We start from the raw sequence: 16,384 nt of genomic DNA, 5'->3' as shown, positions 1-16,384 counted from the left end.
GAAAAAGTCAGGAAAATCAGGAAAATCCTGAATTTGAGGCACCTGGAGCTTCCCTGTAGGCATGAGGGACATCCAGAAAAGTCAGGAAAATTTGGAATTTGCAGGAAAATGAGGAATTTGGGGCTCACCCTCTGCTGGATCAGGGCGTGCTTGTGCTCCATCTCCCTCTTCTCCACGGCTGAGTCGATCACCAGCTGGTCCAGCTGGGAAAAACAACAGAGGGAAAATCAGGGTGAGGGGATGGGGTGGGACAGAGACATCCTGGGCAGAAAAGAACCAAAAAGGGGGAAATGGGGGAAAATGGGGGGAAAAGGAGGCAAAAAGAGGGAGAAAAAGGGGAGAAAAAGGGGGAAAAGGGAGGGGAAAAGGGGAAAAAGGAGGGGGGGAAAGGAGGGAGGGAAAGGAGGGAAAGAGGAGGGGAAATGAGGGGGAAAGGAGGGAAAAAAGATGCAAAAAGGAGGAAAAAAGAGGGAAAAAGGAGGGGAAAGAAGGGGAAAAGGAGAGGGAAAAGGAGAAAAGAAAAAAGAGGGAAAAAGGAGGAAAAAAGAGGGAAAAAGGGGGAAAAAGAAGGGAGAAAAGAAGGAAAAAGGAGGCAAAAAAGGGGCAAAAAGGAGGTAAAAAAGAGGCAAAAAGGGACAAAAAGGAGGTAAAAAGAGTCAAAAAGGGGGGAAAAAAGGGAGAAAAGGAAAAAAGGAGGCAAAAAAGGGACAAAAAGGGGCAAAAAGGGGCAAAAAGGGGCAAAAAGGAGGCCAAAAGGAGGCCAAAAGGAGGTAAAAAAGAGGCAAAAAAGGGACAAAAAGGGGGTAAAAAAGAGGCAAAAAGGAGGAAAAAGGAGGTAAAAAAGGGGCAAAAAGGAGGTAAAAAAGAGGCAAAAAAGGGACAAAAAGGGGGTAAAAAAGAGGCAAAAAGGAGGAAAAAGGAGGTAAAAAAGTGGCAAAAAAGGGACAAAAAGGGGCAAAAGGGAGGTAAAAAAGAGGCAAAAAAGAGGCAAAAAGGGGCAAAAAGGCAGCTGTGGGTGTGCCCCCTCTCCCCACCCCCCAGGAGCAGCTCTGGGTGTGCCCTGCCCCGGGGCACAGCTGGCAGGACAGGGGGAACCCCAAATCCTCGGGGGTTCGGGGGCAGCCTCACCTCGGTGGCCAGTTTCTTCATGTAGGGGTCGAGCTCGTGCAGGAGGCTGTAGCCCTGCTGGAAGAAGGTGAACTGGGCGTGCATGAAGGACAGCATCTGGGGAAAAACAACAGAAATCTGCTTTTTTTGGAGTTTTGGGGTTGTAAGTTTGGAATTTAATGGGAGAGAGATTTGGTTTGAGACTTTTATTTTGGATGGCATCTGGGGAGAAACAACAAAAATCCAATTTTGGGGGTTTTGGGGTTGTGAGTTTGGAATTCAATGGGAGGTTTTATTTGAGACTTTTATTTGGGATGGCATCTGGGGGAAACAACAGAAAGCCAATTTTTGGGGGGTTTGGGGTTGTGAGTTTAGGATTTAATGGGAGATTTGGTCTGAGACTTTTATTTGGGATGATATCTGGGGAAAAACAAAAAAATCCAATTTTTGGGGGGTTTTAGGGTTGTAAGTTTGGAATTTAATGGGAGGTTTTATTTGAGACTTTTATTTGGGATGATATCTGGGGAGAGAAACAACAAAAATCCAATTTTTGGGGGTTTTAGGGTTGTAATTAGGATTTAATGGGAGGTTTTATTTGAGACCTTCTTTTGGATGACATCTGGGGACAGAAACAGCAGCTGGGGTTGGAAATGCAGGGAGTTTTTGGAATTTTGGGGTTGTAAGTTTGGAATTTAATGGGAGATTTGGTTTGAGACCTTTTTTGGATGACATCTGGGGAGAAAAACAACAAAAATCCGCTTTTTTGGGGGTTTTGGGGTTGTGAGTTTGGAATTTAATGGGAGATTCTTTTGAGTTTTTTTTTTTGGACAATGTCTGGGTTGGGATTTGAAAGTTTTAGAATTTTGGGGTTGTAAGTTTAGAATTAAATAGAAGATTTTTTTTTTGGATGACATCTGGGGAGAGAAACAACAGCTGGGGTTGGGATTGGGAATCTTGGAGTTTTGGGGTTGTAAATTGAAGTTTTGAATGAAATTAAAGACGTCTGGGTTGGGATTTGAAAGGTTTTGAATTTTGGGTTTGTAAGATTAAGTTTAGAATGAAATGGAAGATTTGTTTTGAGATTTTTTTGATGACATCTGGGGGAGAAACAACAGCTGGATCAGGGCCAGGGTGAAAAACCCTCACAGTTTTTTTCCCAGCAATAAAAAAAAGGGTTTAACTCGTTATTTTTTACTTTCCCAAGGTAATTTATCCCTCTTCTCCTTCCTGGCACTGTGCTGGGGGCACACAGAAGGGAGAGCAGCACCCCAAAAATCCCCAAAATTGGATTATTTTCCCCAGGGCTCCTCTCCTGCAGCTCTCACCGCGTCCAGGATCTCAAATTTCTTCTTGGCCTGCAGCACGTTGATCTGGGGGGAAAAAATCAAAATATTCCTCTCAGCACAGCAGCAAAGGCAGCCTGGGAAGCTCCAAATGCACTGGGAAATCAACCCCAAATTATTCCTGAGTGATTCCAGTGCAAAGTGCCTGCAAGGTGGGGTGTGGTGGGGTAAAAAGTGCCAGAAATGCACATTTATATATAAATAAAAATAAAAATAAAAATAAAAATAAAAATAAAAATAAAAATAAAAATAAAAATAAAAAATATAAATATAAATATAAATATAATTATATATATATTTACATATATATAATTTCTATATAAAATACATATATTTATATATAGATATATAATACATTATTTAAATATTTACATAAAATTTTTGATAAAATTTAATATAATTTATTTCTACTTTTAAAATGTAATAAAACTTATTGAAATATTTGATTAAAAGGGTAATTTTAGATAATTAAAGCATTTACAGCATGGTATAACTAACACTGATAAGCCAATAAACACTTACATTATAATTAAGAAATTAGTCCTATAATTACTGTGTATTCTAAATTAGAAATTAGTATAACTAAATAATTAAGAAAATAGTTAATTCTGATTGTGATGGTGTGAATTAGAACATCTGCATTGTCTCACCCTTCTCATGAGGTTGAAAATAAAATAAAAGATTTCAAACACATCTCAGTTACCCCATCTCTAAATCAAAAAAAAAACCAAACCAACCTAATCCAACATCTCTGCTCTGCGAAGAGAGCTTAATGTGGGGTTTAAATTGAAATTTTATAAAAGAAAAATCAGGAAAATCCTGAATTTGAGCAGCTGGAGCTGCCCAACATCCATGAGGGACTCGGGAACATCTGGAAAAATGGGGAAAATCAGGAAAATCCTGAATTTGAGCAGCTGCAGCTGCCCAAAATCAGGAAAATCCTGAATTTGAGCAGCTGGAGCTGCCCAACAGCCACGAGGGACTCGGTGACCTCCGGAAAAATGGGGAAAATCAGAAAAATCCTGAATTTGAGCAGCTGGAGCTGCCCAAAATCAGGAAAATCCTGAATTTGAGCAGGATCACCTCCCTAAACATGAAACCCAGACCCACACGCTGACCTGAAAAATGAAGATGATGCCACCTGAGGGGGCAGAGGGCGAGCTGCACCCACCTGCAGCACGTAGTCCAGGGCCAGGTGCCTGAAGCACTTCCTGGTGATGCTCAGGGTGCCCGCGGCCTCCTCCACCTCGTGCGGTTTGTGCCGCGGCGCCTGCGCGTTCTTCACCAGCGAGATCTCCATGTCCTCCCGCACCTTGTCGAACTGCTTCTTGGTCTCCTTGAACTTCCTCACGTCGCTGGGGTCAGAAATGGGGAGAAATTTGGGTTAGAAGGTGAGAATAAAGTGTGGGTGCCAGCAGGATGCCAGCTCAGCCCAGCGCGTCCATTCCAGCTGCAGTCGCGTCATTCTTTAGTGTTGGCAAAAATATTTCTTATTTTATTTTTATTTTAATTTTAATTTTTATGATTATTTGGGGGTTATTTTATGGTTATTTTGGGTTTATTTTATGATTATTTTGGTGTTATTTTTGGTTTTATTTGATAATTTTGGTGCGTTCTTCACCAGCGAGATCTCCATGTCCTCCCGCACCTTGTCAAACTGCTTCTTGGTCTCCTTGAACTTCCTCACGTCGCTGGGGTCAGAAATGGGGAGAAATTGGGAGAAATCAGAGAGAAATGGAGAGAAATCACAGAGAAATTGGGAGAAATCTGGGTTAGAAGGTGAGAATGAAATGCAGGTACCAGCAGGATGCCAGCTCAGCCCAGCGCGTCCATTCCAGCCTCGGTCACATCAGTCTTTAGACAGGTGGGAAATATATTTTTTAATTTATTTCTTTTTAAATTATTATTATTTTGGGGTTATTTTATGGTTATTTTTTGGTTTATTTTATGATTATTTTGGGGTTATTTTGTGGTTATTTTTGGTTTTATTTGATAATTTTGGTGCGTTCTTCACCAGCCCAGCGCGTCCATTCCAGCCTCAGTCGAGTCTTCCTTTAGACAGGTGGGAAAGATATTTTATATTTTATTATTATTATTGGTTTCATTTTATTATTTGTGGTTTTATTTTATTTACTATTATTATTGGGACCTGAACTTTGAGATGTTTATCCTGGAGGATCAGTCTTGCAGGGATCTGAATTTTGGGATGGGTTTGGCCTGCAGGATCTGAATTTTGGGATGAGTTTATCCTGGAGAATCAGCCCTGCAGATGGATTTTGGGATGGGTTTGGCCTGCAGGATCTGAATTTTGGGATGTTCATCCTGCAGGATCAGCCCTGGAGATGGATTTTGGGATGGGTTTGGCCTGCAGGATCTGAATTTTGGGATGAGTTTATCCTGGAGAATCAGCCTTGCAGGGATCTGAGCTTTGGGATGGGTTTGGCCTGAAGGATCAGCTCTGCAAAAGGATTTTGGGATGGGTTTTTCCTGCAGGACCTGAATTTTGGGATGTTTATCCTGGAGGATCAGCCCTGCAGATGGATTTTGGGATGGGTTTTTCCTGGAGGATCTGAATTTTGGGATGGGTTTATCCTGCAGGATCAACCCTGGAGATGGATTTTGGGATGGGTTTGGCCTGAAGGATCAGCTCTGCAAAAGGATTTTGGCATGAGTTTATCCTGCAGGATCAACCCTGGAGATGGATTTTGGGATGGGTTTGGCCTGCAGGATCTGAATTTTGGGATGTTCATCCTGCAGGATCAGCCCTGCAGGGATCTGAGCTTTGGGATGGGTTTATCCTGCAGGATCAGCCCTGCAGATGGATTTTGGGATGGGTTTGGCCTGCAGGATCTGAATTTTGGGATGTTCATCCTGCAGGATCAGCCCTGCAGGGATCTGAATTTTGGGATGGGTTTTTCCTGCAGGATCTGAATTTTGGGATGGGTTTATCCTGCAGGATCAGCCCTGCAGATGGATTTTGGGATGGGTTTTTTCCTGGTGGACCAGCCCTGCAGGGAGGTTCTGGTTCTGCTCCCAGCACTCCCAGGACAGGTGGAATGGGAAGCTCAGGAAGCTGAAAATCAAAAGGAAAAAAATATAAAAAAAAAAAATACTAAATACTCACTCTTTGACAAAATTGTGCAGCTGCTGCCGGACCGACCTCTGGGCCTGGTCAAACAGGATCTGGAAGAGAGGAGGGAGAAAAAATCAATTATTTTGAAAAAGGAAGAAAAAATAAATTATTTTGAAAAAGGAGGAAAAATTATTTTGAAGAAGGGGTAAAATATAAATTCCTTTGCAGTATGGGAATGTTGAGGAGTCACAAAATTCATGAGCACTCTTGGAGACCTTCAGTGTGAGGGATCAAAAACCCCCTGGGCTTTGTGGGGTTCATTATTTGGTGCCTGGCAGAGGAAAGAAGAACCTTTCCCCACAGCTGCAGCATTCCCAGGGGCAGAATTCCTGCAGAACTCCTCAGAATTCCTCAGAATTCCTGCAGAACTCCTCAGAATTCCTCAGAATTCCTGCAGAACTCCTCAGAATTCCTGCAGAATTCCTGCAGAACTCCTCAGAATTCCTGCAGAACTTCTCAGAATTCCTCAGAATTCCTGCAGAACTCCTCAGAATTCCTGCAGAACTCCTCAGAATTCCTGCAGAATTCCTCATCCAGGAGCAGTTCCCTTCACATCCCTGCTGTGAGGGGTCAATCCCGAATTTCTGGTTTTGCAGGATCCATCCCATCCTGAATTCCCGGTTTTCTGTGTCCATCCCATTCAATTCCCAGTTTTCTGTGTCCATCCTATCCTGAATTCTTGTTTTCCTGGGTCCACCCCATCCTGAATTCCCGGTTTTCTGGGATCCATCCCATCCCATCCCATCCCATCCCATCCCATCCTATCCCATCCCATCCCATCCCATCCCATCCCATCCCATCCCATCCCAAATTCCCATTTTCCCGGCTCCATCCCCTCCCAAATTCCTGTTTTCCCGGGTCCATCCCATCCCAAATTCCTGTTTTTCTGTGTCCATCCCATCCCAAATTCCCGTTTTCAGTGTCCCTCCCATCCCAAATTTCTGTTTTCCCGGGGGTCCATCCCATCCCAAATTCCCATTTTCTGTGTCCACCCCCTCCCAAATTCCCATTTTCCCGGCTCCATCCCCTCCCAAATTCCCATTTTCCCCGGCTCCATCCCCTCCCAAATTCCCAGTTTTCTGTGTCCATCCCCTCCCAAATTCCCATTTTCCCGGGTCCATCCCCTCCCAAATTCCCGGCGCTGCCAGAGGAGGGCACTGGATCCTCAGGCTGCACCCAGGGAAGGAAGGAAGGAGGGAAGGAAGAGCCCGAACCTGGCTGGGAATTCCTGAGAGCTCCTGAGCTGGGTTCTTACAAATCCCCACATTTTACCCTCTTGAAGTGCAAAATAAATCCTTCCAAGCCCCTTCATTTACATATATTTGCATTTATATTTATATATGTTTATAGTTATATTCATTTGTATTTATGCTTATATTTCATTTATATTTGTATTTCTATTTATACTTCCATTTATATATATATATATTTATATTTATATTTATATATATATTTATATTTATATTTATATTTATATTTATATTTATATTTATATTTATATTTATATTTATATTTATATCTATATCTATATTTATATCTATATTTATATTTATAAATTATTTGTGTTTGTATTTATGTTTATATTTAATTTATATTTGTATTTCTATTTATACTTACATTTATAATTATATTTATAACTATATTTATAATTATTTGTGTTTGTATTTAGGTTTATATTTTATTTATATTTGTATTTATGTCACATTTATTTATATATGTATTTATGTTATATTTATGTTCTTCTGGCATCTAAATTTGGAAGCTTTTTCCAAGGATGGGATCCCTGGGATGGAGGGGGAGCTCCTCAGAACTTCAAAAATGAAAGTTTTGTGAAAGAAAATCAGGATTTTCTCAAAAACACTGATCTTCCACTGATTTATCCACTCCCAAAGTGAATAAATAATCTTCATTCCCACTCATTTATCCACTCCCAGCCCCACAGCCCTGCATGTGCAGAGCTCAGATGAATCCTGAGAATCCCCTGAGGATTTTTCCTGGGAAAACCCTCTCCACCTGTCTCATGAAACAGCAGAAGGTGCAGTGGCAGGAAGATTTTATGGAAGAAAATCGGGATTTTCCCTGCTTTTCCCCAAAAACACCGATTTATCCACTGATTTATCCACTCCCAGCCCCACAGCCCTGCATGTGCAGAGCTCAGATGAATCCTGGGAATCCCCTGAGGATTTTTTCCTGTAAAAACCTCTCCACCACGAGATGCCAGAAGGGACTTGCTGCAGCTTCTCCTGCAGCTGCAGCGCTCTGGTTGCATTTCAGAGCCTGATGGGCTCTGACAGGGCCCTGCTGGCCCCAAGGGGGTCAGGCAGAGGCACCCGTGCAGCTCCTGCACTTCAAATCACCTCTGCTGCAGCCTCTCCTCCCAGCCCGACCCCAAAGGGCAGCTCTGGAGCACCCAGGGGCTGGCACTGCCTTTTTTTGGGGTGCACAAAGGGCAGATTTGACCTCCTGGGGCTCTGTTTGTGTGGATTTAATTGTCAGGACAGTCCTGGGTGTTAAAATCCTGCAGCTCACAGCAGGGCTGACTCTTGATGTCATTAATTTTGTATGCCAGGCTCCCAAATCTATCCCAAAAAGGTTTTTTACCAGCCAAATAATTTTTGCTGCAGCCTCTCCTCCCAGCCCGACCCCAAAGTGCAGCTCTGGAGCACCCAGGGGCAGGCACTGCCTTTTTTTGGGGTGCAAAAAGGGCAGATTTGACCTCCTAGGGTTTTGTTTGTGGGGATTTAATTCTCAGAGCAGTCCTGGGTGTTAAAATCCATCAGCACAGAGCAGGGCTGGGCTCCAAGTCTGATCCCTCCACACCATCACCTGAGGTCACTAATTCTGGATGCCAGAATCTGCCCCAAAAAGGTTTTTTACCAGCCAAAATCACCTCTGCTGCAGCTTCCCATGCCAGCCCAACCCCAAAGTGCAGCTCTGGAGCACCCAGGGGCTGGCACTGCCTTTTTTTGGGGTGCACAAAGGGCAGATTTGACCTTCTGGGGCTCTGTTTGTGTGGATTTAATTCTCAGGGCAGGATTATCAAAGCCTGGGTGTTAAAATCCTGCAGCTCACAGCAGGGCTGACCCCTAATGTCATTAATTTTGGATGCCAGGCTCCCAAATCTATCCCAAAAATATTTGTTACCAGCCCAAATCCTCCTCAGGGCTCTGTGTCCTTCCTCTGCTGCTCAAAAGGAAGAAAAAAAAAATTCTGGAGTGCAAGATTTTGGTGAATTCTCTGCCTTTTTTCTCACCCTTGCAGGACCTCTCTTTGTGAAAAGCACAGGGGACACCAGCAGTGCCAGCAGCACCCAAGGGGACAGCAGGAAGCAGCTCCTTACCATGTGATAATTGATCATTTCCTGCAGGCTGTCCCCAAATTTATCCAGGCACTCCTGGAAAAAAAAAACAAACAAAAAAACCCAATAAAATACAATACAATAAAAATGAAAGAAAATACAATAAAAAATAAAATAAAAAATAAAATAAAAAATAAAATAAAAAATAAAATAAAAAATAAAATAAAAAATAAAATAAAATATAAAATAAAATAGAAAATAAAATAGAAAATAAAATAGAAAATAAAATAGAAAATAAAATAAGCCTGGTGGGCTGCTCAGCTCCCAGATCCCTGCTGCTCCCTGACCTACATTGCACAGCCTCCAGCACTGCCTGCTGAGCCTGCATCCCACCCTCCAAATCTCATTTTTTAGTGGATCTCACTTTGATTTCCCTCCAAATCTCATTTTAAATGGATCTCACCCTGACCTCCCAGCAAATCTCATTTTGAGTGGATCTCATTGTGACCTCTCAACAAATCTCCTTTTAAATGGATCTCATCCTGACCTCTCTCCAAATCTCATTTTAAATGGATCTCACCCTGACCTCCCTCCAAATCTCCTTTTAAATGGATCTACACTGACCTTCCAGCCTGGTGTTATCAAATTCTCTGCATCCCTCCAAACACAAATCTCATTTTAAATGGATCTCGCTCTGATTTCCCTCCAAATCTCATTTTAAATGGATCTTGATCTGACTTCCCACCAAATCTCATTTTCAGTGGCTGCTTAAGCAGCGTGAGTGGCTTGGATTTGTGATCCATTCCCAGCAGCAGGGACCTGAGCAGCCCCCATGCCCCCCTGAGCACCCCCAGCCCCCCTGAGCAGGATTTTCAGCACCCCCATCCCTCCTGAGCAGGATTTTGAGCATCCCCAGCCCCCCTGAGCAGGATTCTGAGCACCCCCAGCCCCCCTGAGCACTCCCAGCCCCCCTGAGCAGGATTTTGAGCAGCCTCACCCCCCTGAGCAGGATTTTGAGCACCCCCAGCCCCCTGAGCAGGATTTTGAGCAGCCCCAGCCCCCTGAGCAGGATTTTGAGCATCCCCAGCCCCCCTGAGCAGGATTTTGAGCAGCCCCAGCCCCCATGAGCAGGATTTTGAGCACCCCCAGGCCCAGGAGCACCCCCAGCCCCCCTGGGCAGGATTCTGAGCAGCCCCAGCCCCCCTAAGCAGGATTTTGAGCAGCCTCACCCCCCTGAGCAGGATTTTGAGCACCCCAAGCCCCCCCTGAGCAGGATTTTGAGCACCCCCAGCCCCCATGAGCAGGATTCTGAGCAGCCCCAGCCCCCATGAGCAGGATTCTGAGCACCCCCAGCCCCCCTGAGCAGGATTTTGAGCACCCCCAGCCCTCATGAGCAGGATTCTGAGCAGCCCCAGCCCCCCTGAGCAGGATTTTGAGCAGCCTCACCCCCCTGAGCAGGATTTTGAGCACCCCAAGCCCCCCCTGAGCAGGATTCTGAGCATCCCCAGCCCTCATGAGCAGGATTCTGAGCACCCCAAGCCCCCCCTGAGCAGGATTCTGAGCACCCCAAGCCCCCCTGAGCAGGATTTTGAGCACCCCCAGCCCCCCTGAGCAGGATTTTGAGCAGCCCCAGCCCCCAGCTCACCGAGATCATCTCGTCCTTCCTGCACTGCTGGGACAGGTCCCGCACGCCGCTGACGAAGTGTTTGTTGGTGGTGATGTACACCTTGCCTGCCTCCAGCATGCCACTGCACAGCTTCACCAGCTGGGGACACACACGGGACAGGGGGACACGCATGGGGACACACATGGGGACATGGACACAAGGACACAGGGACATGGATGTGGGTTCAGCACCGGGTTTGGACCAGCCTGGCTTTGTCCCACACCCTGGGTAAAATCCCACCCAGGAAAGGACAGGGATAAAATCCCAGCCCAGAAAAGGACAGGGATAAAATCCCACCCTGGGACAGGGATAAAATCCCACCCTGGGACAGGGATAAAATCTGAGCCCAGGAAAGGACAGGGATGAAATCCCAGCCCAGGTTAGGACACGGGGAAAATCCCAGCCCAGGTCAGGGGTAAAATCCCACCCTGGGACAGGACAGGGGTAAAATTCCAGCCCAGGAAGGGACAGCCTGACTGGAGCTCCTGTCCCAGCTCAGAGGAACCCTGGGGACAAGCCTAAGCATGAATTTAGGAGCTGGAAACAAGCTCAGATTTTAGGGGACACTTGGAGGGACCCCATTCCTGAGCAGGGACCAGAAATAGGGACCAGTCCCCCTCAGGCCACAATCTGCCCTCATCTTGTCAAGCTTGGCCTCGATCTCCACCACACCTGCCAGGCCCCAGGCCTGCGGACAAGCCTGGGGTGCTAAACATGAATTTAACACCTGGAAACTGGCTCAGGTTTTAGGGGACACTTGGAGGGACCCCATTCCTGAGCAGGGACCAGAAATAGGGACCAGTCCCCCTCAGGCCACAATCTGCCCTCATCTTGTCAAGCTTGGCCTTGATCTCCACCACCCCTGCCAGGCCTGAGGCCTGGGGACAAGCCTGGGGTGAACATGAATTTAAGAGCTGGAAATGGGCTCAGATTTTAGGGGACACTTGGAGGTTCCCCATTTCTGAGCAGGGGCTCCATCACTCCCCCTCAGACCACAATCTGCCCTCACCTTGTCGAGCTTGGCCTCGATCTCCACCACATCTGTCTCCACCTCATCGATGGTTGCCCTGCAACGGAACAGCAAGGAGGAATCGTTAATTAGCAGCAAGGAATCGTTAATTGGTGGCTTGTGATGATTGGGTAGGAGGCCAGGAAGGGGTGAGTGAGGATCAGAGGGGCTGAGGGACTCGTTATTCCCTCTTGGAGGTCAAAACCTCGGCGCTGAATCCCTCAGGAATGGATTCCAGGGCTGGGAAAAGACATAGAGATGACTCCACCACAGAGAAATTCAGGTGGGCTGGGAAGACACCCCCAGAAAATTCATTTAGTGGCATTTTTCTGTTAATTAACAGCAGTGCTAATTGACACAGGGATAACCAATGTTCCATCCAGCCCCACCAGGCACAAATTCCTTTTTCCAGCATCACCAAACCCCATTGCCAGGCTGTCTGAAGTGCTGAATTATGACCTTAAAACCTCACTCAAACCCACACAGAGCAGCTCTTTGGCCTCTGAACACCAAAAAGCTCCTCCACACATGTGAGGCTTTGCTTGGATAGGAAAAAATCCACTCCAGGATTTTGGGATCTGCTTCCTTTCCCCGTCAGCAGGCAGATGTGACAGCCAGAGCTGTCCCAGCCCAGCTGCAAAGGTCACCAGGCCTCCCTGTCAAAACCCTGATTTTAGGGATTCCCACACCTCTCTTGAGGCAAAAATGACATCAGCCTCTTGCAGGAGGCGTTCCCAGCCTCAGGAATGTGGTCCTGGAATGATTTTTGGGAGGGCAGAGAGCAGCAAACCCTGCAGACCTGAGGGTGCTCCCTGGCACAGCACTGGGAGGATGATTTATTTAACCACACACCTGGGAATGTGGTCAAACCTCTCACCACCAGGGGTTTGGAATCCTCATTTTAGTCAGTGAGCTCCTTAGGTTTGTGGGATCAAGATTTTAAAAGTTGGTTCCTGAAATATTCCAGCCAAAGATGGAAAAATCCCAGCCCTGAGCTGCAGGGATGGGGTTTGGAGGGACATGAACTGGTCCTGCTGTCAGGAAAAGGACAGGACACTCTCAATCCTCAAAATTCCTGCAGGAACCATCAGGCACAAAGAGTTTGAATTCCTAATTTTATTCAGGGAACTTCTTAGGTTTGTGGGATCAAGATTTTAAAAGCTGGTTCATTAAATATTCCACCCAAAGTTGGAAAAATCCCAGTCCTGAGCTGCAGGGACAGGATTTAGAGGGACATGAACCATCAGGCACCAAGGGTTTGGAATCCTAATTTTATTCAGGGAACTTTCAGGTTTGTGGGATCAGGATTTAAAAGCTGGTTCATTAAATATTCCACCCAAAGTTGGAAATATCCCAGCCCTGAGCTGCAGGGATGGGGTTTGGAGGGACATGAACTGGTCCTGCTCTCAGGAAAAGGACAGGACACTCTCAATCCTCAAAATTCCTGCAGGAACCATCAGGATTTGAGTCTGAGGCTCTGCGTTTCTTCATCCCAGGAATAATCTCCTAAAAAAACTGCTGGGTTGTCCCTTTTTTCCCTCCAGCATCCCAGCAGAGCCCTAAATTCCCCTTCAAACCCCTGGAAAATGAAATCCAGGCTGGAGCTCAGTGCCCAGGGCTCTGGCCACCACCAGCCCTTGGCAAACACAGAAAACACAGCCAAAAAACAACAAGAAGAAAGGAGTTTTTCCATGGAATAACAAACTAAAGAAACATAAAATAAAGAACTAGCAGCTCTCCCACTCTGCTCTGCCTCCCACACACAAACAGCAGCGTGGCTGTGCCCGGGGGCAAAGCTTTTGGAAAGAAAAGGAATCATTAAAAAGGCTCTTTTCAGGTTTTTTTTTCCCCTCTCCCTGCTATTTTTGGTTTGGGGCTCGTGTGCCTTCATGCATTGTGCTGCCACATTGAATTTTTCCACTCGGTTTCCTCGTGCTGCTGATAGCTGGGCACGAAAAGCAGCTGGAAAAGAGGGAAGAGCTGGATTTCCTGGGAGTCATTTTCTTTCCAGGGAAGCAGGAGCAGCCATTGTGGAATCTGCAATCAAGGCAGCAGATTTCCTGTCTGTAATTGAATATAATTCTGTCATTTATTCATCTGTGTTCATCTTTATTCATCTATTCTGTAATTTATTCATCTGTAATTTGCTGCGCATTTTTATCCCAGCCCATGGATAAATTTGGGCTCTCTGGAGGAGGGAGATGTTTTTGGGGCTGGGGAATAAGAGGGGCAAAAAATTGGAGATTTTATTTGGGGTATGGGCCTGATGGAAAAGGTTCCAAAGGGTTTGAATGCAAGGGCAGAGATCCCAGGGATTTATCTGGCTGTAAAGGAGATCCAGGAAGCAAAGAAAATGACATTTATTTGTCATTTTCAGGTACTTTTATATCCCAAGGAAGCTCTTGGGGAGAGGAACTCTGAGATAAGATGGAAGTGGAAAGCAAAAAGATCCCAAAATTCAATCCCAAATCCTCCCACACACCTGGTCCTGATGCTCAGGGATTTTTCTTTCTGCATCTCAGGGCTGATCAACTCCTGATTTCCCACCCTGCAAGGGCACACCATGCCCAAGTCCAGCCCTGGGTTTTTGGGGGTTAAAATTTATTTTTCCTGCTCACTGATGCAATTCCAGAACACTGGATTTTTGGGGGTTAAAATGTCCTTTTCCTGCTCACTGATGCAATTCCAGAGCATTGGATTTTTGGAGGTTTAAAATTTATTTTTCCTGCTCACTGATGCAATTCCAGAACACTGGATTTTTGGGGGTTAAAATTTATTTTTCCTGCCCACTGATGCAATTCCAGAACACTGAATTTTTGGGGGTTAAAATTTATTTTTCCTGCTCACTGATGCAATTCCAGAACACTGGATTTTTGGGGGTTAAAATTTATTTTTCCTGCTCACTGATGCAATTCCAGAGCACTGGATTTTTGTGGTTTAAAGTATAATTTTCCTGCTCACTGGTACAATTCCTCAGCACTGGATTTTTGGGGTTTAAAACGTCCTTTTCCTGCTTTCCTTGAGGAATCCCACTGTCAGTGCTGAGGAGCTGAGGCTGTGCCAGCTCCACTCCCAAACTGAAATTTCAATCCTCCCACTGCTGCCGGCTGTCAGAGATGAAGGCAGAGTTACACAAGCAGCCTGGGGACCTGGAATGACTCCTCAGGGAAGAGGAAACGCCAGCTCAGCACCATCCCACAGGGATCTGGGATGGGAATCCACGGCTGCTCCTCACCAGTCCCATCCCCATCTCATCCCATGGATCCCATCCCCATCCCAACCTATTCCTATCCCATCCTATAAATCCCATCCCATGGATCCCATCCCATCCCCATTCCCCATTCCCATTCCCATTCCCCATTCCCATTCCCCATTCCCATTCCCATTCCCCATTCCCATTCCCATTCCCATTCCCCATTCCCATTCCCCATTCCCATTCCCATTCCCCATTCCCATTCCCATTCCCCATTCCCATTCCCATTCCCCATTCCCCATTCCCATTCCCATCCCCATTCCCATTCCCCATTCCCCACTCCCATTCCCCATTCCCATCCCCATTCCCATTCCATTCCTGTCTCATCCCCACCCATCCCATCCCCATTTTCATTTCCATCCCATCCCATGAATCCCATGGATCCCATTCCATCCCATCTGTGCCTCCTGAGCAAACCCCAGGGACTCTCAGCCTCTCCCAGCTGCAGGAACCCAACTTGGCCAAGAACTGAATTTTTTCACCCCAAAATGATGTGAATGAAGTTCTCTCCCAGGACTGGCCAGCAACTGAATCTTTTCACCCCAAAATGATCTAAACCAAGCTCTGTCCCCAGCTCAGCCAAGAACTGACTCTTCTCACCCCAAAATAATATAAATAAAGCTTTATCCCCAGGACTGGCCAAGAACTGTCTCTTTCCCCAACCGTGTGGATGGAGCTCAGTTCCAGGGCTGGCCAAGAACTGACTCTTTTCACCCCAAAACGATGTGAATGAAGCTCTATCCCCAGGGCTGGCCAAGAACTGACTCTTTCCCCCAAACCGTGTGGATGGAGCTCAGTCCCCAGTTCAGCCAAGAACTGACTCTTTTCACCCCAAAATGATCTGAATGAAGCTCCATGTCCACGGCTGGCCAAGAACTGACTCTTTTCACCCCAAAATAGTATAAATAAAGCTTTATCCCCAGCTCAGCCCAGAACTGACTCCTTTCACCCCAAACCGTGTGGATGGAGCTCAGTCCCCAGCTCAGCCAGGAACTGAATCCTTTCACCCCAAAATCATCTGAATCAAGCTCCATGACCAGGACTGGCCAAGAACTGACTCTTTCCCCAAACCGTGTGCACGGAGCTCAGTCCCAGGACTGGCCAAGAACTGAATCCTTTCACCCCAAAACGATGTGAATGAAGCTCTATCCCCAGGGCTGGCCAAGAACTGACTCTTTCCCCAAACGTGTGGCCAGAGCTCAGCCCAGGCGTGCCCTGGCTCCGTGCCCTGGCTCCGTGCCCCGCGCCTTTCCGGCCGCTCTCCCTTCCTGCTGAAGCCCTGCCAGGCTTTTTTTCCTTTTTCTTTCTGCAAAACAATCCCTGGCCCCATCCCCAAGCCCTTCCCACGGAGGAGACGGGGCTGAGCTCCTCAGAGATCCCCACAGCCCCGCTCTGGGCATTTGTGTTGGCTCAGAAATGGCAAAAAATGCCCCGAAACGTGGCCAAAGTCCCACCAGGAATGGGTTTAGAATCCCTTCCAGAATGAATTCAGAGGGAATAAACTCCACTGAGTGAGGAACTCCTAAAAAAAAAACCAAAAAACTTACAGCAGAAATTCAGGGGGAAAAAACACAC

At 46.3% G+C, this 16,384-nt stretch overlaps 1 protein-coding gene across 1 annotated transcript in view; it reads right to left on the bottom strand.

Moving 5' to 3' along the window:
• The window catches only part of ACAP3 (ArfGAP with coiled-coil, ankyrin repeat and PH domains 3), a 50,003-nt gene that overhangs the window by 13,230 nt on the left and 20,389 nt on the right, over positions 1–16,384 (bottom strand). Inside the window, exons 2-9 of the mRNA XM_064397508.1 lie at positions 11,557–11,614; positions 10,527–10,646; positions 8,924–8,977; positions 5,575–5,633; positions 3,622–3,805; positions 2,433–2,477; positions 1,129–1,224; positions 129–203 (exon numbers count right to left, since the gene is read on the bottom strand). Of these exons, the coding sequence (XP_064253578.1) occupies positions 129–203; positions 1,129–1,224; positions 2,433–2,477; positions 3,622–3,805; positions 5,575–5,633; positions 8,924–8,977; positions 10,527–10,646; positions 11,557–11,614 (691 nt within the window). The remainder of the gene's footprint in view (positions 1–128; positions 204–1,128; positions 1,225–2,432; positions 2,478–3,621; positions 3,806–5,574; positions 5,634–8,923; positions 8,978–10,526; positions 10,647–11,556; positions 11,615–16,384) is intronic.

Source organism: Passer domesticus, chromosome 22 (assembly GCF_036417665.1).
Source record: "Passer domesticus isolate bPasDom1 chromosome 22, bPasDom1.hap1, whole genome shotgun sequence".
Taxonomy (NCBI): Eukaryota; Metazoa; Chordata; class Aves; order Passeriformes; family Passeridae; genus Passer; species Passer domesticus.
This window is presented reverse-complemented; position numbering and strand designations above follow the sequence as displayed.